Consider the following 23,665-nt stretch of genomic DNA (forward strand, 5'->3'; position numbering starts at 1 on the left):
TATTTTTGGATTTTTTTGTCTCAGTAATGTGCTGAAACTTCTCTGCTGGACTCCCAGACTCCCACAAAGAAACTCTTGTCTGTGGGTGACTGCCAAAATCAATGTTCCATAAGGGAATGACAATAGAGAATTCCTATACTACCATCTTGCAAATATCACTCTAAAGTATTTTGGGTAGAGAGCCCATGCTCTTAATGACAATGCTAGGCCACCTCAGTGAATGAATGCAGCAGTAAGAACATGCAAAAACCAGAATAAACTTAAAACAAATAATGGATGTGACGCCAAGAAAAGAGAAGCAGTTCCTGGGTCTTGATCACTCCAGTTTTACAAAAACGGTAGTGCCAAGTCTGAGTAGCAATGACTGTGCCTTTTTTTTTTTAATTAATTAATTTATTTTTGGCTGTGTCGGGTCTTAGTTGTGGCACACAGGATCTTTCATTGCGGCACATGGGCTCTTTGTTGCTATGCATGGGTTTCTCTCTAGTTGTGGCGTGCGGGCTCCAGAGCACACAGGCTCTGTAGTTGCAGCACACGGGCTTCTCTAGCTGTGGCGTGCAGGCTCGGTAGCTGCAGTGCGTGGGCTTAGTTTCCCTGTGGCATGTGGGATCTTAGTCCCTGACCAGGGATCGAACCCGCGTCCCATGCCTTGGAAGGTGGATTCTTAACCACTGGACCACCAGGAAAGCCCTATCACTGTGCCTTAATGATTAAGATTTTTGTTTGGAGTTCATCAGCTTCTTCATATTCTTTCAACTGAGTATGTGCTAACAAGTTACAGAACTTTATTTGAAGAGATTTTCACTGAGAGTCAGGTAAGGGAGAAACAGAGTAAGAGAATAAGAACATCAGCACAATTACCTGATCTGTTTTTGCACAACAGCTATTTGTTACCTGCTACTAGCACGTCACACCTACAAATTTAATAAACACTCCCACCATTGTAGACAGCCTTACCAACAGTTGTTAAAGTCAAAACCAGTAAGTCTTCCTCAATTATTTTCCACATTCCACCAGCCAGTAAGCCCTGGAAGTTCTAGCTCTCGATTCTAAATATCTGTCACTATGTATACCAAGAAATATATCCTAGTTTGAACCACCCTCTGTCTCTCACTCGGATTCCAAAAATAGCCTTTGATTGCTCTGCCTCCAATCGTGCATTCACTGATTCATTCATTCATTCAACAACAATTTAATGACTACATATTCTAAACTGCTTTGGGCAAGGGAATATAATAGTGAATAAAAGAGATCAATTACTGCCTTTCTGAAGCTTCACTTCTCAACCCAGCAACCTGACATCTTCCTAAATCACATCATGTCACTCCCTGCTTAAAACCTTCCAATGGTTTCTCATTACATTGAGATAAAATCCAGACTCCTTACCATCACCTACAAGGTTAAGTCCAGGATGATCTGGCTCCAGTAACCTTTCTCTATTTGCGCCCTTATTTACTACACTCCAGACTCACTTGCCCTCGTCTGACCCTCTGGCCTCAGGGCCTTTGCACCTGTACTCTTCGGTTCATCTACACTCTCCCCAAACCTCTGCATGATGGTCTGCCTGCTTCTCGTCATTCAGTTCTCAGCCCCAAAACAGGGCCCCAGAGTGGCCTTCCCTGACCACCATGGCCAGAGCAGGGCCCCACCCCACCCCACCCCTCTCCCCACAAAATCTTATTCTCTTCAAAGCCCTCATTAGTATCTGACGTATGTGTTTATATGTTTACTATCTATCTTGACTCACTCGAACATAAGTTCTGTGAGTTCAAGGACCCAGTTTCCTTCATTACTATAGCTCTATCCCCAGTGCCCAAACCAGGGCCTGGCACAGTAGGTGCTACATAAATACTTCTTGATTGACAACATTATTCTTCATCAACGCAGTTTCATTTCTTCCCTGTAAGACCTTCCACTCAATCTACTCTCATCACTACTGCCTATCTGTCTCAGTCCTCACCAAGGAATTGAAGAATAAGAAATCAAGATCCTAAAATACAATTAGTGCCATTCATATGACATTTCAGTTACTCTGGGGTCAAGGAAACTTTTGGTTAGTGCCTTAAGAAGGTAGCATTTACTGCATTTCTCCCTAAATCATTATATCCTAATAAGTTTTTAGATATAATGCTTCACACTGTGCTTTCAGTAGGCATTCAATAACTATTTTCTAAATGGATATATATAGCTCTCTAGCTGTCCTCTTCTCCTTTTACGTATAGAAGCCTTTTACTGCCAGCTATTACCTCTCAAATATACCCCTATAAATAAACATGCTCTGGTGTCTCACACTTTAAAAACAAACATATGAAACAAAAAATCCACAGAACCTTCTCTTAGTCCCACGTAATACCCTAGCCAAGTTCCTGAGAGCCCAATTTCTCGAAAGACTTGTCTTTACTTAATGTCTCCATTTCCTTACTTCCCATCTTTTTAAATTTTGCTTCCTTCTCATCGAGACACCAAGAGAACTCTCATCTAATTTACCAATGACCTGCACACAGAGCCATTATAAAGAGTATGTGTTCTACATCAGATTGCCTGAGTTACATTCCAGCTCCTCATTTTACTGGGTATGTGACTTACCTAGGCTAGTCACTTAATCTTTCTGAGCTGCAGTTACCTTATTGCTAAAAGTGGGTGATACATACACCTTCCTATAGGGTTCTTTGGGTGAATCAATGAAATACAATAGGCAAAACAAACAAACAGTGCAGTGCTTAACACAGAGTAAGCACTCCATAAAAGCTGGCTGCTAGTATTCTTACTAAATGATGATTTTCAGTTTTCGTTATTCTTGGTCCTAGGCCCTGATCTTCCCTTTCACACTGTATTCTCTCCCGAAGCACCCCTGTCCAAAACTGGTTTCAATTAATATTACAACATTGATGACTCACAAATTTATATTTCTAATGCAAATGTCTCTTCAGAGCTTAAGACCCATATATTCAACTACCACTTTAACAAGGCCCCTTGCACCTTTCCAAGGCACCTCTAACTTAACAAGTCTAAGACGGCATATTCATAATGTGCCCTCTTGCACTTGTCATCCTCCACTGCCCTTCACCACCAGCAAAACGCCAACTGTGAAAGCCAGAAACAGAAGTCATTTTTGACACACATCCCTAGAAATTCTCTCATATCCTTCCACATATATCCTCCTCTCTACAACCATGACCCCCAATTCAAAATGCATCATCTCTCACTTGAGAAAGCCTCCTAACTGGTCTACCCCCTCCAAACCATTCTCTAAGCATCTACACCATGAGCTCTTCCAACCTTTAAAAAACTGTAGTTAAGAGTACACTTTATTTGCTACTCCTATGCTGCCTTATATACAAAATTATACAGACCTGAGATAATTCCCAGACCATTAAGTGAATCTCTGTGAGCCTAAGATGATTTTCTACCTGTGTAACCTTTGGCAAATTATTTAGCCTCTCCAAGCCTCAATTTATTTACCTGCAAAATGGAGGTAATAGCACTTAACCTCCTACGTTGTTGTCAAGAGTAAATTAATAATGGTAAGAAAAAGCTTAATTCGGGGCTTGCCACTTACCGAGGACTAAATAAATGTTGGCTAGTAAAACAAGCTGAGTATAGCTTTCCCATTGCCTGAGTTTGGGTCCTCATCTCTCCAAAGTCTAGTTAAACAGTCTCCTAACTGGTCTCACTCACCTCTCAATGCCCAAAGCCCAAACAAAGTATGGCATCGTGTAGGCTTCAAGAAAAGTCAGGTAAGTCTGGCCTTCTTTTAGTACTCTAGGATTAAACTAAAGATCAGGTTCAAACTTCTTTGAGATTAGCATAGGATCTAGCCTCTGCCTACCTTCCTAGTTTCTTCCACAGTAAGTCTTCCATGTGCATCTGTTTCAAGTTCATCAGGCTACTTGAATTTACTATACTACCACCTCTATACCGCCTGCCTCTTTGAACTTGGTTTTTCTCTGTCTGTGATGCTTATGTCTGTACTAATTATCAAATTACTAGTTACCTCAATTTTATAGAAGAGGAAACTGTCGCCCAAAGAAGTTAAATGACTGGCCAGGATCACCTAGCCTGGTGACAGGACAAGACGTTAAGGCAAGTGTTCTTTGCACTATATTAGCACTTCTCAAACTTTTCCAGTGAGTACTCCTGTTGAGAGAGAAGAGTCTCTCATCCCTGAGGTCAAGAAAGGCACAGACCCAAGACTCCCACCAGCTTGAAGTATCATGCTTTATCTTCAAATAAATCACTGTCAAAAACTTTTAACCAATTGAGGACAGGAGCCCCTTAAACAGAGAGTTCCCTGTACATTAAACCAAAACTATGAATCCAAATGTGTCCTGTAGTGCAAATCCACTCCAGAGAACTATCGCCAGCCTCCACTTTCACCATTATCCACAAGCATACAATGAGAGGCAGTGTCACACAAATGGCTGCAGTTACTATTATTTTCACACCATGAAATCAAGCATTGCCAATGTGTTTAGGAAGAGGAGAAAGGCTGCCCTGAGAACTCTCCCAAGATCCCAAACGTGAGAAAGACTGAAGGCAAAAGGGAATCCAGAGATCCTAGGCCAAACTTGACTTTTCTTAGGACAGCATACGCACCTTTTTTTTTTTTTGGCCACGCCGGGCAGCATGTGGGATAGTAGTTCCCCACCTGGGGTCAAAGCTGGGTTCCCTGCGGTAGAAGCGCCGGAAGAGGGGAGTCTTAACCACTGGAACACCAGAGAAGTCCAACATGCACTGCTTTAGAGCAGGGCTTCTCAACCTCGGCACCAATTGAGAAATTAGGCCAGATAATTCTTCATTAAGGGGGACTGTTCTGTGCATTATGGGATGTTTATCCTCTACCTACTAGATGCCAATAGCATTCTGCCCCCAGTTGTGACAACCAAAAATCTCCAGACATTGCCAAATGTCCCCTGGGGGCAAAATTGTCCAGTTGAGAGGGAGTGACACCTGCAATATCCTCTTACTAAGGAGTGAACAATTAAGAGAGGGAGCTCAAGCCTCTGACTCCAGACAGGGAAGTCATGGGAGAAAGGGACCTCTCTCCATTTGCATAGGGCACCAGGATAAAAGAAGAGAGGATCTGTGGTTTCTCAATGCTAATTTTCCATGGGGACATAAACTGAGTGGGATTCGACTTAAGATCCTCACCAAAAAATTTCAGGTGCAGCTTCAAAAACAACTAGACATTTAAGACTGTACTTCTAGGTGTTGGAGGAAGGGAAGGAGACAGGAAAGAATGTAGGGCTGAGTCACTACCTAGATGGCAGTAACATCTGGCCTCTAGTCTAACAACTTACTGACAAAAGGAGACAGCTCATCATGACACCATCCTACTGTGACATTGTGTAAGTGAACATAACCTCCTCTATTCCACTAATCACCATCCAACACGAACACAAAAAGACACGCAAAAGACGTACATGCAAACATTCAGTCACAAGAAAACAAAAAGTTATTTTACATAAAGCAGACTTCAACGTCTGTAAAAAGTTTAGTTTCTGTGTTTTAACGAGATGCAGCTCATCACCCGTGGCAGTTACTCCCCCAGCGTTTGTTAAGAGGGGAGAAAACAAATGCAGAATCCTGCGGAAGTTACCCAAGGCAGAAGTTTTGATAGACGTGCAGTGGGGTGGAGTTCACATTTGAACACACGTGTACATATGGATATACACATCCAATATTTGAGAATATTTTTGTACTGGCATTTTTTAAAAAGTCAACTCTCTGCTATATTTCACTATTATTGCCTTTAAGCTTCTACAATTTTATTTTCCCCAGAAAATCATACTACAAGTTTTAAGTAGCCTCCTAAAGGTAGTTCATATAAGCTGTGGAGAGGAGTGTCATGAGTCTCAGGTCTCCCACGTGGAAAGTGGGAAAATCAAATTTACTTCTTAAAGTTGCTGTGAGGATCAAGCCAAGTCCTGTGTAGCCAGGATCTGGACACCTAAAATACACTCAATAAGTGGTTACTATCACTATTGTTTATAACTAGCATATATCAACTTCTCTGAAATTCCCGTTTTTTTCCACAAACTCTTAGGGAACACCATGTGCTTCGGAGAAGTGAAAAAGAAATTTTACAAGCACATCTTACACCCAGAAGCCAACACAAGATAAGTATTATTTGTGACGATAAAGCACAGTAGGGCAAAAGAAAAACCTGAAGTGTTCTATGTTTTGTTTGAGAACTATCATGTCAATTACATCAGGTATCCAGCAGCTCTGATACAAGAGCCAAAGTTCCTTTCCACTGCAAAAAAATTTTTAAAAAGACCAAAAAAAAAAAAAAAGTAAAAAAAAAAGACCAAAAAAAGAAAAAGCAGTAATATAACAGACTGGAGAGAGGGTTAAACAAGATATGTAATTCTACAATGACAATACTCCTAAGTCTTACAAGAACAACAGTAAAAGGTCAGATACCTTCCAAAGAAGCTGGGGTTTACGTTTCACTGTTTATCTAATCAATAAAATTCCACTGGAAACGATTTTTCTTCCCCGTCGCCAAAATCTACTGTTAGGTGAGCTAAGGCATAGAAAGTACCGCCACACTATGGTAGCTCTTCCTCTGGATTGTAATACATTCTAAAAAGCTTTATTCATTCAACAGCGCTGAAATGATGAAGTTTAAAGTATTAATAACGAATCCAAAATGTCTGGATTTCCCTAAGAAAATGTCAATTCCTTCCCCAGAAACGTTCTTCAATCCTTACTCTTTGGAGTAAATAAGGGATAGAAGGCTGAAGTTGCCGGGAAATATACTTCGAAACACTTCCTTGAAGGGCCCCCCAAATATATGCCAGTAAGAGGGTCCTGATGAGACCACAGCTAAAGTAAATCGTGGGCGCACCAGCCCACACATGTCCTGCACACCCAGAGCTCTGCCGCAAGACGTCTACCTGGTTCCTAGCAGGTCCGCCAGAAAACATGTATTTTACAGTCACGACCCTTCCAGCAATTAGATGAAAGGAGGCTAGAGGGCCTTGGGGGTGCTAGTCCAACCCTTTCATTCGACAGAAGAGCCTGCGGCAGGGAGCGAAGTTAACTTTCTCTGCCTTCGGAGAGCAGGGCCCACCCAGAAGCCAAAGCTCCAGATCTCAGGTGCCAAGCGGGCGCGCACACCTGGGGAGGGGCCAGAAGGTCACGCGCCCCGAGTCGGACGCCCCGCGACCTCACCCAGCTCTTCCAAGAACTCTCTGTTATGACCTTGAGCACCTAAACCTTTGCGTCTCCATCTCCGGATCTGCGAAATCGGAGCCAGAGCCGGAACGCCTGGGGCTGCTGCAGGAGTCGACGCGCTGGGACCCGCGCCCCGGCCCCCGCTCCGCCCCCCGCCCCAGCGCCGGCTCGCGACGCCCACCTGCACGTTGGGGAAGGCGGTCTTGAGCAGGTAGAACATCTTGCGGTTGGACAGCACGTCCCCGCTGGTCATCTTGTCGTCGGCCCCCTCGCGCGTCTTCCCCTTGGACTTCTCGTGGAGGACGTTGCTCTCGCGGACGCGCCGCACTTCGTCGCCGCCGCGCACGGCCGCCAGCACCGACACGGCCAGCATCTCGCGCAGATCCACCGTGCCCCCGTCGGCCGAGGCCGCGGGCCCCGCCGCCCCACCGCTCGGCTCGCCGCCCAGGCCGAAGAGGCTGAGGCGGCCGGCCAGGAAGCCCGAGTAGAGGTGGTAGAGCACGCCGAGCCCCAGCAGGCAGAACACGGCCACCCCCAGCGGGGACAGGCGGATGCCCATGGGGGCCATGGCGGGAGGCCGGGCCCTCGGGGCGGCAGCCCTCACAGGCCTGCCCGCGCTCCCGGGTCGGGCAGCGCGCGGACTACACCGGCGCCCGCTCCCCGGCGCCCGCGCGCCCCATCGCTCGCTCCCGGGAAAGGCCGAGCCGCTCCAAGAATCCCCTCGCCGCCTTTCCGCACGCCCGATTCCCGAGGCGGCGCGCTCCCAGTTACTCAGCCGGCCCGCGCGCCTGGCTTACACGTTAGCCAACTGCCGTGAGGTGAAAGGGGAGCGTGGGTGTGTATCCGGGTTACGCAAGGGGGCGGGGCGCTGGTGAGGGGCGGGGTGAGCCAGCCCCAACCCCCTGGGCGGGGCGACCGGAGGCGGGGCGGCCGGCCGGTAGCTCCGGGTCGTGTTGGTCGGCGGCGCCTCAGTGATTCCGGTCGGACGGCTGTGTTTGGGTTTTCAGATCACTCCGGGATACGGCGGAGCTACTTCCCAGGCACGGAAGGATGCTGAGTGCCGTGTGGAAATTTAAATTAAATCTCTCTTTGAACGACAGCGTATATCTGAAATAGAGCCATAGGGACGGTCTAGACGTCCCGTCACTCTGATTATTGAGGAACGGAGGACGTTGCAATCCATTTTAAGAGAAACCTATGCTTTTTTTCCGTCGGCGCTTGTGTAGGCAGAGCCTGCAGCTTTAAATCGCCTCTCGGCGCTCTTCCAGGCGGAGCGGGAGTTGGGCGGGGATGGGAGGAATTTTACTTGGCTTTTTATTCTTTCGGCACCCCAGTCTAAACGTTTATGCATTTATATCTGTCTGTCTGCATAGATTTTTCCCTTTACCTTACCCCCCCAGAATAAACCATCCTGTAGGCAGGTGAAGAACTTACCTTGATTCTGGGCTTTCACGATGTGAGAAAACACTCCGGGCTTGCCTCACTGCCACATCCACCTTACCCATACAGTACCTTCCAGAGGCTGAGGGGGCAGAGGAATGGCCTGCAATATAAAGGTTGTCTCACGATGGCCCGTCAATCTAGAGTATGTAACCTCTGGGTCAATGTAGGCCCTTCAAATGTACTTGCAGAAGCATTTAACAGAAGTAACTGCCTTCTACTATGCCACTGATTTTAGCAATAATATGAGTGCTTACTAAATTTTAATAAGTATTATAATCATTAGTAAGTTTATCCTCCATCTTGAAAGTGAATATTAAGGTGAGCAGTATCATTTTAAGTGTTAGAATATTTACACAAAATCAACTTAAAATGCAGCCGGTTTTACTGTTCACAGCCAGAAGTCATTGGTTTTAAATGAGCTTTAATATTAACGACCTTAAAAACTTTAGGTATACAGAATGGATTATGAACATCCGTTGCCGAGCAAGTTGTTAGAGACAGCTGACTCTTACCACTTCCTTTGAGTTCAGAGCACCCGTAGAATTTGCTTGTGGTTATACAGATACAATAAACAAAGACTATTGATTGCTTGGTTTCCTCGCTTATAATCACAGCACAAAGTCACGTACAAATACAAATCAATGTAGGAACAGTTCCTGGAGTGTTGACGGCACCAAATCTTAAGGAACTGGCACTGTCTTTGTCAGCTTTGGGGAGCAAGTTCACCATTAAGCAATGCTGCTTTCCAAAGACATCTGAAAGTGAAGGTCACACAGGGTAATTATGGTTACCAAATCCAGGGATAAATATAAAAACCGGGGTTGAAGTGAAGGCTTCATTCAGCTCAACCGAATCACCTCAAACTGCACCATGAGATCAGCAAAAGATGTGAGCTGCATAGTAGTTATGAAAATATTAAAAGCGTTATTGGAAAGTCTGGCTGAGGTTTGTAAAAATAATCAATAGTATATTCCAAGGATAGTGGAAAGGAATACTGGGCTCTGCTCACTGTGGCACTATACAAAGCCTTCGTGAGACACAGAGATGTTTAAAGCTCTGAGGCATTTATACTGCAGGAAAGGCATTAAGACTTGAGAGAGAAGATGACAAGGCACATGCAAAGAATGAAAGTGAGTTTAAAGATCGTAGTTCCAAGTGCTTTAGTATTCAGGTAACAACTGATAATAGCTAATAGATATTGATAAAAGGCAGCATGTAATCCTTAAGAGAAACTTTATGGCAAGAAGAACAATTTACACGCGGGACAGCGATATTGTCTTAGAACCTTCATAGGAATTTTTTAAAACATTTTTATTGGAGTATAGTTGATCTACAATGTTGTGTTAGTTTCTGTTGTACAGCAAAGTGAATCAGTTATACATATATCCACTCTTTTTTAGATTCTTTTCCCATATAGGTCATTACAGAGTATTGAGTAGAGTTCCCTGTGCTATACAGTAGGTCCTTATTATCTATTATATATATAGTAGTGTGTATATGTCAATCCCAATCTTCCAATTTATCCCTCTGCCCCCCTTACCCCCTGGTAACCATAAGTTTATTTTCTACATCTGGAATTCTATTTCGGTTTTGTAAATAAGTTCATTTGTACCCTTTTTTTCTACATGCCGCATGTAAGCGATATATGATATTTGTCTTTCTCTGTCTGACTTACTTAGTATGACAATCTCTAGGTCCATCCATGTTGCTGCAAATGGCATTATTTCATTCTTTTTTATGGCTGAGTAATATTCCATTATATATATGTACCACATCTTCTTTATCCATTCCTCTGTTGAAACTTCATAGGAATTTGATTGAAAGAAACTTGCGGTTTCAGTAACAAGTTGCTAGAAGCTTGAAAAACTGCATACATACTAATGAAAATTATATGAAAGTAAATGTAAGATAATAGGTTTGTGAACTGAGGCAAACTGATCTTTCAAAAATAATCTTTTCTCTAGGAGTCGAAAAATATGAGGACTAACTAATATTTCTTCTGTGTAAGTGCTGATGGCAACGAACATTGACTTAGAGCAGAAACTTCTTTAACCACCTTCCACTTAACTGGCTTCACACATGCTCCTCTCTATGTGCTCACACCTAGTAAGGGTATGTGCTCTTGGGGCACCTGCTCCCTTTCACTCCCACTAGTAAAACTTTATATATACCATAAGAGTTAGTTTTGTTTATTTCAACCCCATTTTGCCATTGTGGTTATTATTATAATTACACGTAAATTAAATATCATATAAGAGAATCAAACATGAGTATAAATATAAAGCTGAAAGTGTTAAGTATCTTGATTAAGGCGAGTCACCAAAAACAAAAATTTCCATCAAATTAGGTGTTGGAGCAAAAACTGATTGTGAAGAAAAAGAATTGTGGAAGTTCAAACTGATGCTGAAATCAGATTGCTGGACTTAAAGAAACCGATCTGGTCATCCTGTGGACGATGCATCACCCATATAGTTGACACTGCAACAAGTGCTAGCAAAGAAAGTCCTGCCTTATACTAAAAGACAGACAAATGATGATATATTTACATCTTCTAAGCGCCTAAGATGTCTCATCTGTTCTGTAATTCCCCACTTTGAGTTTTCTCAGTTAACCGACTTGCTACAGTCCTGAGGACGTCGGACAAGGAGCTCTCCCGAACACCTGGGTGTTGTTACTACCTTCTTCCTACAAGTACCACCTCACCTTCTGCTCTGCATCGTGTGTGAAATAAGTCAGACCCGTTTATGAAACGTTATTAACGTCTTAAATGATGGGCATATTTTGGTTTGTCTGAATGCCTCCTGACCCCCACACTTACCTTGGAGAAACTTAGCGTGTTTGTGGTAAGTCTCTGCCAGTTAGTTTCCTTGTATTTTTCTTTTTTTGTATAAAAGTGCATTTTATGGGGACAATTAAATTAGTTAAAAGTTCAGGCCAGGTGAACCCTAGGTAACAGTGGCTTTACTACTTTTCTGAGAAAGCAAAACAAAACAACAAACTGATGGCATTTCTTCACGTTTAAGTATTAAACTTCCAAAAAGAGTATTATTTGTATATTCTTCCCTTAAATGATTCAATCCTATAAAATCAATAATTCTGATTTTTAGTAGATCCAGTGATATGGTGTTTGCTTCTGCCACTGACGTTCTCTCTTTGGTAAATCATACTATTCTTGGGACAGTGTCTTGCATATGTTAAGATTGTGGATGGTCAGTTTCTGAAACATGATTTATGTCCATTCTTAAAACTGATTTCCCCCAAGATTTAGAAATACTCAACTAAATGAGTAAGTTTTTCATTTCGTATAAAGTAATATGTTAGCATTATAACCCTTACTGCAGCCCTGATCTTAGCAACAATAATAGTTAAAACTTATTTAAAATAGAGGCAATGTTGTAGGTATGTACAATAGAAAACTGGATATAATTTCTACCCTTTGAAATTATAATCCATATGATCAACATGAAGCCAGGTAGGTATCTTACATATCTTTATATCTGTTGACCTAACTCAGACCTTTTGCATGTATGAACTCAGTAAATATTTATGAAACTGGATTTTTAACAAAATTTTGTCTATTGTGTAAAGTATTTTTTTTCAAATATTGAATTTAGCAGATACATTAAAGACCCAACATTCATTTTGTCTTTTCAAAACATCCGTTTCACAAGGATACAAGTAAGCTGAAATAAATATTAGCTTTGGAGCTATTGAGAAGTCAAATATTTGTTAATTTTTGTGTGTGTTCTTTATTAAATCCAGTGCTGGCAAAGCATCGGCTCAGTTCATAACGTAAAATGTCCAACATTATATTTTCTTCTGTAGGTAGTCTGAGCTCATATTACACATTTTGCCCATTATCAACCCAAAACCTAAATAAGGTAAAGTTATCTTCTTAAAACTCCATTTAGTTGGGACTCCCCTGGCGGTCCAGTGCTTAAGACTTCACCTTCCAATGCAGGGGGTGTGGATTCGATCTCTAGTCAGGAAGCTAAGATCCCACATGCCTCGTGGCCAAAAAACCAAAACATAAAAGGAAGCAATATTGTAACAAATTCAATAAAGACTTTAAAAATGGTCCACATCAAAAAACTCAAAAAAAAAAAAAAACCAAACCCAACCCATCTAGTTAAAAAAATATTTAGTATCTGGAATGTTCTGATTTGCAAAAAATAGTATTTGAATGTGTTTATCAAATATGATTAGAATATATAGTCTATGGAACTGTGTTCAAAATTTATATTACAGAAGAACCCCAACGTAATACACATTACTATTGCACAGATTAGTATAATTCAAGCCAAGTCACGTCACCCAGAATGTAAGAACTCTATAATTTAATATCTTAGCCTATGTGTCTCAAACTTTTTGCCAATGAAAAAAAAGTTAAAAAAAATTTTTTTTCACTTTATAGCTATAACAAAAGAGAGCTTCACTAAACAGTGCTTACCCTATGACCTGAAATATCCTTCTGTGGTTTTAAACCCTCTGAATCAATTTCATGATTCTATTCATGGGTCACTGTTGGGAGACAGTTCTCTGTGAGTCTCTGTGTTTTCTGTTTGTCTTTCCAGCAGAGGCACTGACTCCCTTTTCAAGGATTTATCTTTGCAAGGATGATTGTACAGCAAAGAGCTTGGAAAGACAGAGATGGAATCTCCCCCCCAGGGAGAAGGACACGTTTGTTTCCTGTACATTATTATTTGTTTCCTCTACAAAAATAATGGCAGGCACGCTTACTACCAATTATAAAAGATTCAGGGTCCCTAAGTTCAAACTTCCTCTCCTGTTAGGCAAGCCGCTATGCATGCGTGCAGGAGTCTTGACCCTCTAAGTGTCACCCCGTGGGAATTGGGGCTTGAGAAACAAGTGGGAATGTTGACACTCTGAATGCCGCAATTGTTTTGTCTCTGAGCCAGGAGTCTCGTGTTCTCCGCCAGCTTCCATGAAACTGGCAGGCTAACTTCCTAGCTGCCGGTAGGGTGAAATCTCAGACCCTTCACCTCTTTTGACAATCAATATCCCCACATCGTCAATTAAGTCATAAAGCCAATTTTCACAACTTGATTTCTTCATCTAAATCCCAAAGCAAATAGAAAATACATTTTTCTGCAGCGCGAACTTACTAATGATACTATATTCTGCTACAAAGTGTCTTCCAGAATCACCTATCGTATTAGCAGAACTAAGTCTCTTGCTCATCTGTCTTCACCCTAGAGCCCCATTCACTCTGCTTGTCCTCCAGGCTTTTGTAGTTAGGAAAGGTGAGACACACCCAGATTGCTCTCGGTGATAAGGGTTTATGTAAGAATATCTGCAGTCATGAGGACCCCCAGGACCCTTGCAGCAACTTAGAGTCATTCTGTGTCTCAGTACTTCTAAAACTGGAATATTCAGCGGATCACCGAGTACTTCAAGGATGACTCACAGTCCTGTAGAATACAAAGGCAGCTCCAGTGATCCACCTTTTCTTGCCTGCCTCATGTTCACACCAGCCTGAAGGCGTCACTCATACTAGCAGTGTTTCATGCCAAGTTATTTCTCATGGTGTAGTTCTGTAATGCCTCTACGTGGGTGTACTTGGCACTAGTTGAGTCATTTTAGCCAAGGTAGCAAGATTACTTTCATTTGACATCCCCACACTTGATAAAAGCCATAGTTACTTGAAGAACAATGGCCCGATGTCTCCTTTGCGGAGGGCCGTGGACAGCTATAGCCATCATGACCCATCTACTACAGTCCCTCAAGTAACATTTTAACATCCTCATACGTCAGTACGAAGTTACAAGTTCTTCCCTCCTTGGGAAGGCAGCAAGAGCATCGGCCCCTCAAATGCAGAGCCTGGCTTCTCAGCCCCTGCCACAGTGCCTGCGCCATGACAGGGCACGATCTCCTTCTGCCCCACCCGCCATGTCTTTTAGAATTTAAATTAAATCACTTTAGATTTGCATATAATCTGATTCAGATCGCACTTAAAATTTTTTCTCACTTCTTGAGCGCTTCTGAATGATACGACTTAATTTTAAATATTTTCCAATTTCTACACTAGGAGTCGCTTACTACCATGAACAGCCCTGAAAAACAAATTCTTGGGTTTTATACTCTGCATGTTCTTCAAGCCTGGTCTTAGCTATCACGGTGCCCAGGAGGCGTCCCTGGACTTCATGCTCTGTGTGCTTGCTCCTATAGCAAACGGGATGCCTCTGTCATTTCGTGCATTTCATCGTATCATCACTGCCTGGTGACCTGGCTGCCTCCCCTCCTGGGCTGTAAGCTCCTTGTGGGCAAGACCCACAGCCTATTCTGGGTTGGTGTCCCAGAACCCAGCACTGCGCTTAACGCATACTCAACAAAGAATTTATTATGTGTTTTGTTCACCTCCCCATGCCAACATTTACACGGCCATTGCCTGTCCCCCGATTCTTCCCTGGGCCTTGTTCTCAGGGAAGAGTTGTTGAGTTGAGTTGAGTTGAGTTGTTCTCAACTCTGTATCTGTTCCTCTTCCCGTAGGTTAGTAGAATAGGGGTAACCATCTCTCAGATATAAAACCTTATCCAAATCAGGTCAAAGGGTAATAGGAAGCAAGGGAGGAGGTAGAGTTTACTTGATTTAATTTCAGATGCGCATCTCTTTCTCTTTAAGCTCAGACTGCTCTCTTTCAGCCTCTGAAGAGATGTCAGTTAGAGCGACATACCTTTGGAAACATGGAGCAAACTTATCTCTGATATACATGGGGCTAGTCAATGAAAGTGGTGGGTTCAGCGGGTGCCTCTGAAGAAGTGGGCGAAAGGTAGACAGATTTTCAGGATTCCTGATTCTCCAGGATACCAATTAGGAAATGACCGGCAGAATGCAATTACTGTAGATAAAGAACAGGAAGCCCTAGGGGACCTTACGGCGCCACGCTCTTTTTATACTGCCCACATCCAGGGGCGGGCTAGCAGGAGGAAGTTGACTGCAAGAGACCCCTAGGTGACAGAGGTGTTCTCTAATTGTGGGAGTGGTTACCTGATTCTATACAGTTGTTAAAATTCAGTAAATCAAACTCTTAAAATTAATGAATTTTATGGTATATAAATTATACATTATAAAACTGATTTTTTGCAAGAAAGGAAGGAGGGAGGGAGGGGAGAAGGAAGGAAGGACCAACAGGCCAAGTCAAGAAATAGATGGTGCATATCATGCCAATGTAACCCTTTCGAGACAAAGTAGGGCGGGGGTAGAGCTGACATCGGCATTTCTGCCATGGTCATGGGCATGCCATACTGCATGTCCCAACAAGATTGCTCTGGTGTAATGTTTTAAGAGGGCAAGAAATATCTTCAATTCCTGTCTTGCACAATCTGCAGGCTCATTCTCCCCACTGACTTATGAAGGACAAAATAAACACAGAAGAATCAAGAGAGAAAAGACAACCCTTCCTTTAGTCAACTTAGAATGCAGATGACTGGGGAATGGGTCACCCCGTATTCCTTTCGAAGGAGCACATGGCAAATGAGTATCAATCATGTGGGTGATAAAGTCCCCCCGTCTGGTGGATTTGTGACTTGGCATCCTACAAAGATGAACCTGGATAAGAAAAACTAGGGCATCATTTAAAAGTGAAGCCAATTGTCTACATTAATCACAGCAAGGCTATGGCCACATAGAAGGAGGGGACAAATGCTCACTCCAGAATTGGGAAAGGGGCTCCTCTGGCATCCTAACTGAGTGCTTAAGGTGACTTCAGCCAGAGCTGCGATGTCCGGGAAAGAGCTCCTGGGCTGAAACTAGAGGGAACAAAGATGCAAAAGAAAAGCACAGTTTTGTTTCCGTGGAATAAGAGGGTGAGATTGTTACAGGGGGTGTTTCTTTCAGTTGCTGAAGCTATTTTCCCTTCCGCTGTGCCTCAAGTCCCAGCAGCCCCCCGGCCCCATACAGGTGACCCTCATTCCCCTCCAGCCTCCTCCATCAGCCAATTCTCTATGGTGTGCTTCACCTTTACCACTCACTCTAGAACTGCGTTGTCTTCCTAATTATGCATAATATTCATAACTCTCCACCAACATGATCCAGTCTCACACAATCAAAGAAACACACTCTGGCCACCAAGAATTCTCATTCATTACCTGCATTTCTCAACACTGTGAAGACCACGTTTGACTCTTCTTCCTTCCACTTGCTACAGGCTCTTGGCAGACATCAACTTCATGGGCTGTTTCTGGCTAAGGAAGTTCCTTCCCTGTGGACTGGGAACCCTGGGTGGGGCAGCTGGCCCCCCCTGGCCCCTGAACTGGCTGACACAGGGAGGCCCCTGTGTTTGCACTCTCCAGTATCCCCTGTGGGACAGGGCCAGCTGCCCATGCCCTCTCCCTTTCCAAGACCCTTCCCTCCCCATGCCCTCTCCCTTTCCAAGACCCTTCCCTCCCCATGCCCTCTCCCTTTCCAAGACCCTTCCCTCCCCATGCCCTCTCCCTTTCCAAGACTCTGGCCTTAGGCCACTGTCCTGTGGCTGCTGAGGAAGACTCGAGGAGGGGTTGACATCAGCTCCCACCAAATCCCCTCCAGGGGCTCTGGCCTCAGAGGCAGCTCCTCAGCCCTGCTTTCCTGTGCCTGGTCTGACCAGCCTAATCGGGCTGCGCCAGCTGGCATAGGGCTGCTGTTGACTAAATGTGTTTTAAATTAAAGCCATTTGTTTTATTTTTGGGGATGATTATGTGAATGAAAAACGTTGCCTACCATATCCATAAACAAAGGATGTTGCAGCCGTCAAGCCATCACATCACAGCCGCCCCAAAGGTGAGTCCTGAGGGAATGCAGGAAGGAAAGAATACCTGCCATCTAGCAGCCATCAGACTGCAGCCACTCCCTAGGTGAGCCCTGCGGAAACTCAGGATGTGAAAACACAGGACACTGGCCCCAGAGAGCTGAGGTGCATATCAAAGGAATGATTTCAGTGAGCCCAGACTTTGCATCCTCTCATACACAGAAAAGCGCTAAGTTCCTTAACTTGAGATGTCTGGTTTTCCTTAATTAACAGTAATCTTTAGATGTTCCAACTACCTGGTCTTTGTTGCAAGAACTCCTATATCTCTTGGCTTCACCCTCCCCCCACCACCTTGCCTCTTCTGAGGAGTCTTTCAGAGTTATCTGAGATGCTGTGTCAGGGACTTGAAATCCTCAGAATGTCCTGTGAGTAAACCGTAGCTCTCAACTTTTAGGTTGTGCTTTTTTTTTTTTTTTTTCAGTTGACAGTTAGTTCTCAAAGGCTTGTTACCTCATCTTCCTTTGTAACATCCTCAAGACCTGGCCCAGACCTGGCCAGATCAACAGTGATTGTCAGTTGATGACATGATGCCCGGTGCCTGGAAAAAAAGAGGGGGCATTGACCACACGCAACAGGAGGTGAGACAAGTTTTCTCACTGTCTTGGAGTTTTTTTTTTTTTTGCGGTACGCGGGCCTCTCACTGCTGTGGCCTCTCCCGCTGCGGAGCACAGGCTCCGGATGCACAGGCTCAGCGGCCATGGTTCACGGGCCCAGCCACTCCACGGCCCCAGCCACTCCACGGCATGTGGGATCCTCCTGGACCGGGGCACGAACCCGTGTCCCCTGCATCGGCAGGTGGACTCTCAACCACTGCGCCACCAGGGAAGCCCCATTTTATTTTTTAAAAATCTTTATTGGAGTATAGTTGATTTACAATGTTGTGTTAGTTTCTGCTGTACAGCAAAGTGAATCAGCTATACATACACACATATTCCCTCTTTTTTAGATTCTTTTCCCATATAGGTCATTACAGAGTATTGAGTACAGTGTATTTTTACTATGAATAAGAAACCATTTATATGTATAGGTTTGTAAGGCCTGAGAAAACTCAGGTCATAGCTAAATTACTACAGGTAGAAAATAATGTGGGAGAGAGTAGCTTTATTATATTTTGTAATGATCAAACTACACCTGGAGTTCTGTACTAAAATCTGGGCATCATATTAGAAGAGTGTGTTAACAAGTTGAAGAATACATTTTAAGTAAATCTTTTCCCCCAACTCCATTAATTATGGGGATTCACTCAGCAGTCATTCTTGGACAGAAGAAAGGGCATTTCTCCTCAGGGATAAATCTTGGAGGGAGGGAACCACATGGGGAAAAAATCCTCCTCACCTCTCAGGCAACCCTGAGTCCTCTCTCCACCCCAACCGGTGTGTGTACCCATCACCAGCTGCGGGTCACTAATGCAGAGGACAGTCTGTTTAGGAGGGAGTGGCCAGACCATCTCATGTTAATGTTTGCGGCATTTAATTATATTCGGGCTTCAGACTAGATGAAGATTAAAGGCAGACATCATAGCTGTCAGGGGGAGAGATATTATATTACTATAGAATATTATATATGTAATATAATATTACTACTATATTATAGTACAATTAAGATCAGTTGGGAAGAAGTTATATAAAGATAAGTTTTTGTTCAAAAGAAGGTGAGCTTCTGTCCAACAATTATCTCTAACAGTGCGTAGCTTAGAGGCATCATGGACCCCTGTTGGTTAAAGGCGGTCCAGCAGAAGCCAGGTGACTACCTGGTGGCAACATAGAAGGAATGACACAGTGAGTACAAGGGTCAACTACATGACCTTGAAAGACCCTGCGATTTACCACTGGGTTAAATATATTAAGTCTATTGCTTTTCTTACAGATACCAAAATGTGACTTTCCAGTTCGAGGGGCATTATATATACATGCATATAATAAATATAAACAATAATGGAGTACTTCACAACCGTTCCCAGATAGGTTGTTAGACATGCTCTTATTCTTGAAGAGTTGAAATCTTCTGTTTAAATTTGAGCAAACTAAAAGCTCTTCAAGTACAGTTGAGAAAAGTTTCTCAGAGAAAAGAAGGCAAGTAATAGTTAATTGCATCATTTACTTGACATAATATTAATTTATTATCATGCCAGTTGGGTGTTGTTTAAGGGTCATTGCCTTATACTCACAATTTGTCTTGAAAGTAGCCCAAATAATTTTCACTGAAAGCTCATCACCCACTTTAAGAACCACATGCACACTTCTAAAATTATAGCGATATGATTAAATGTGAATTGATGAATGAGCTCCATGAATCTTCTCCCTGAATTCTTAAGTACTGCTCATAAAAAGCACAGTGTTATGACAGGAGCATGAGGCTGTCTGGAGAGTTGATTCTTGCATTTCTCATGGAGCGTAGAGCTTTTGATGTATTATATTCGTCAGGCTATGGTTGTGGTTCAAATGGGTTTTTAATTAAAACTAACAGGGAAAACAAGAATGTTGGATGGAAGAAATAATCACTTAATAATGAGATTTGTGGTAGAAATATCATAAACCCCACTTCATGCTTGAATTGGATTGAAAACATTAACAAGTACATTGATAATCAGCCTTAATGACTGTTAAAGCTCTCTACATAAAATAAAGGAGATTAGGAAAACCAATAAAATGTATCATTTATAATAGGAGATATAAATGGATGTAACTGAGCTTAGAGAGCAGCTATCAAAAGGTCATAATTCTAGCTACTGATATGTAAACAGCTCTATCTTCTTTTCTTCTGTATCCCGGATTAATGTTGCACAGAATATGGGTGTTAGGTACCCAAGTCTAACATTACCAAATTTGACTTTCTTATGGCAGAGTATCTCTTCTCGCTCCTCCTAACCTATAAAAATGTTACAGCAGAGATATTTAATGCTTATTACACACTCAGGACCGGCCTCCATTTCCTAGTCTCCTTTGTAGTTGGGATGGTACCACGAGCTGATACTGGTAAGCGGGAAATGGGAGGAAATGAACTATGTCATCCTGGCCATTAAATGTCAGAGAGCCCTGTGCCTCCTCTGTCTCCCACTTTCCCTTCCATGTTGATTGGCTTGGCCACAGTTGAGAAGCTACAGCCTCAGGTAAACTCAGCCTGGATCCCTGTGTCACTGCTTAAAAAGCAGCTTCCCTAGGGCTTCCCTGGTGGCGCAGTGGTTGAGAGTCCGCCTGCCGATGCAGGGGACATGGGTTCGTGCCCCTCTCTGGGAAGATCCCACATGGCCGCGGAGCGGCTGGGCCCGTGAGCCACGGCCGCTGAGCCTGCGCGTCCGGAGCCTGTGCTCCGCAACGGGAGAGGCCACGACAGTGAGAGGCCCGCGTACCGCAAAACAAAACAAAACAAAACAAAAAAACAAAAAAAAAAAAGCAGCTTCCCTAAAGAGCTAATGGGCTCCCAGTGAACTGCAAATGATCAAAATTTGCATGCTAAACCCATTAGATTTCTGTAGGTTTGTTATCCTAAATACTTGGAGAAGTATCCTCGGATTGATAATGTGAACACGATTCCCCAGAGCCCCTAATTATTTTATTAGTCAGTTTAGAAAATTCTTTCAGCAACTGAGGGTCCTGCATTCATCACCTCCTATTTTCTAATATGGGGTCTGCATCAACTGCATTGATCTAAGTACTTCATCATTAAAACGAACTATCTTCAATTCCTCCAGGTATTGGGTATAATACACTCAGAGGAGTGCAGTTCTCTTTCTATGTGTTGTCTCACTCTACTCACACTTGCTTTCCCGCAGAAGGTCCTTGGGTTACACTGCATAACGTAAGGCTTCAGGTCTAAGTGGTTAGACTGCTCTAGCCACTCCAAAGGTTGCCTGGGAATGATATGGAAATTCTTTTTTCTCTTCCTTTTTATCCTTAGGGCTCAGAAGGATTTACCAACTCTGAATCGAGTCAAGGGATAGAATTACAGGGGATAGAATTGCAGGGGACTTTGTATCCCTTACCAGGGTTTCCACAGTCTATGGACTTCAGGCCACGTACATCTCATGGCTATCAACAAGCCAGCGCCATACAGATAACTTGTCACCATCCTCAGTGGGGATGTCTCCCACCTCCTCCACCTTGGGAGGGTCCACAACCAAGACAAGTTGTGTTTGCCTCACGCTGGGCACCAGGTAGGGCGTGTTAGTAGAAGAAGGCAGCACAGTATCTGTTACAAGGGAGCTCTTTAGGGGAAGTTTACAAGCATATGCTCAGCCCCACGAGCATTCATCAAGCTATGGAGGGGATGCAGGGACCCGGGCAGATTAAACAAAATAAGATATGAATTTTCTCTCTCCATCGGAATACTTTTTAGACAATACCAAATGCTAGAGAAGGTTTGATGAAACATGGGTTCCTAGCCTCCCATTTACCAGTGGGAGAAAAATATTAAAAAACAATATAGCATATGTAGGAAGAGACTTTGTAGACAGTACTTTGATTAACTGGATTGGAGAAAGGCTTCTGCACACGAAGATGCATCTAGGTGATATTTAAAATAGTGAAACCTTGGAAGCAATCTAAGTCTTCAGCAGTAAGTGTCTATAAAATATCTTCACAGTGAAACAGTATGTGTTCTTAGAAAACGTGTTTGTGAAGACTTTTTAAAACCATGGTCAAACGCTATGCCCGTATAATTGACCAAAGCATGCGAAAGTTAGAGAAATAGATAAAATGCAAGAATATCTTAAGAGATTATGCATGGAAAATAGTCCAGAAGGATTGATATAAAAAGTAATGTTAATAGTGCTTGTCTTGCGGTGGTGGGAATACGGATGAAGTTTCTTTTCTCTCTTTGGTAGTTTTGTAGTCAGAAAAAGCTGATTTTTGAAAATATGCATTTAAAGGCAATGATAGCCTCTTCCTTCAACCTTCTTTGCTCTTCTACCTCAATAACTCCAGTTCTTTTATCTCTTCTCCTATGGCTTTGTTCTGTGATCCACCTTATCCTTTTGCAAATGTGATACAAACAACTGAATGAAATATTTTATGTTTGAGATAATCGGTGAAGAACAAGTGTCACATCTCTCTCATTCTGGATGTCATGTTGATATCAGTGATGTTTTTTTGCTTGTTTGCGGTCATATCCACTATTGATTTGTACTGAATAAAGCTCTCTGAGTTAATGGACCTGAACAATTTCTAATCTGCAACAGTTTTCTCTGCAACTGAGTAATGCAGCCTCCTGCACGTTAATGGCAGTGACTCACTCAAAGTGAAAGATTGGCGCTCCCCTGGTGGCACAGTGGTTGAGTGTCCGCCTGCCGATGCAGGGGACGCAGGTTCGTGCCCTGGTCTGGGAGGTTCCCGCGTGCAGCGGAGCGGCTGGGCCCGTGAGCCATGACCGCTGAGCCTGCGCGTCCGGAGCCTGTGCTCCGCGGCGGGAGGGGCCACAGCGGTGAGGGGCCCGCGTGCTGCAAAAATAAAAAATAAATAAAGTGAAAGATTGGAGCAGGGAAAGCAGTGGGTCCTCAGAAGATGAGGATGGGAAGGAGTGCTGGGCAAGTGTGCACACCTATGAGATGCTGCGGTGGGAAAGGCTGACTACTTGACAAGTTCCACGTTTCTTTCTTCCTAACACATAGTCAGACTAGAGTTCCCAGCCTCCCTTAAAGTTGGATAGCCAGGTAACTGAGTACAAGCTGTTGTCTGAGCTATTTCAAAGCTACATGAGTATCTCCTACACAAGATCCTTCACCCTCCTTCCCCCTCTAGCCCAGTGAAATAGACAAGGGATGTAGGACTGAATTGGATGTTAGGGGCAAGGGATAATGATGCCACATGCTGGAGACGACAGAGTTCCGTCAGCCTGGATTCCCTACGGATTGCGTGGAAGAGGGCCACTCTGTCAGTCTGCTCACCTTCCCAGCCTTGCCCAGTTAGGCAGCTTTCACTGATACAGTATCCAATGGTGTCCTCAAGGTGACCTTGGCATGTTCTTGTGTTTTTCCCTTATCTCCTCTGCACTGAGGGGAAAAATTGGCCTAAATGTTTATCCTCAAACGCTTCAGTCAAGACACAAGAAGACATGTTATATCTGTGCTGTAAATATAGCCAAAAATATAGGACATCATATTTTATATTAATAAATTTCAACTTGGATGTATCTTATCACGTTGGCTTTTCAGAAATGTATCTCATCTGAATTCCCAAGTTTCTACCCTCTTCACATTTAACATGCATATATATTCTATATTCTCAGGAAAGTTTATTA

The 23,665-nt window shown here is 43.3% G+C and overlaps 1 protein-coding gene across 2 annotated transcripts in view; it reads right to left on the reverse strand.

Annotated features, from left to right (window-relative positions):
- BPNT2 (3'(2'), 5'-bisphosphate nucleotidase 2) overlaps positions 1 to 7,980 on the reverse strand; it is a 32,125-nt gene extending 24,145 nt beyond the window's left edge. For both annotated transcript variants that reach the window (XM_060035400.1, XM_060035401.1), the window contains exon 1: positions 7,364 to 7,980. In XM_060035400.1, coding sequence (XP_059891383.1) covers positions 7,364 to 7,750 — 387 coding nt within the window. In that variant the 5' untranslated portion in view covers positions 7,751 to 7,980. The remainder of the gene's footprint in view (positions 1 to 7,363) is intronic.
- Positions 7,981 to 23,665: the final 15,685 nt, after the last annotated feature.

This window comes from Delphinus delphis, chromosome 17 (genome assembly GCF_949987515.2).
Source record: "Delphinus delphis chromosome 17, mDelDel1.2, whole genome shotgun sequence".
NCBI classification, from domain to species: Eukaryota; Metazoa; Chordata; class Mammalia; order Artiodactyla; family Delphinidae; genus Delphinus; species Delphinus delphis.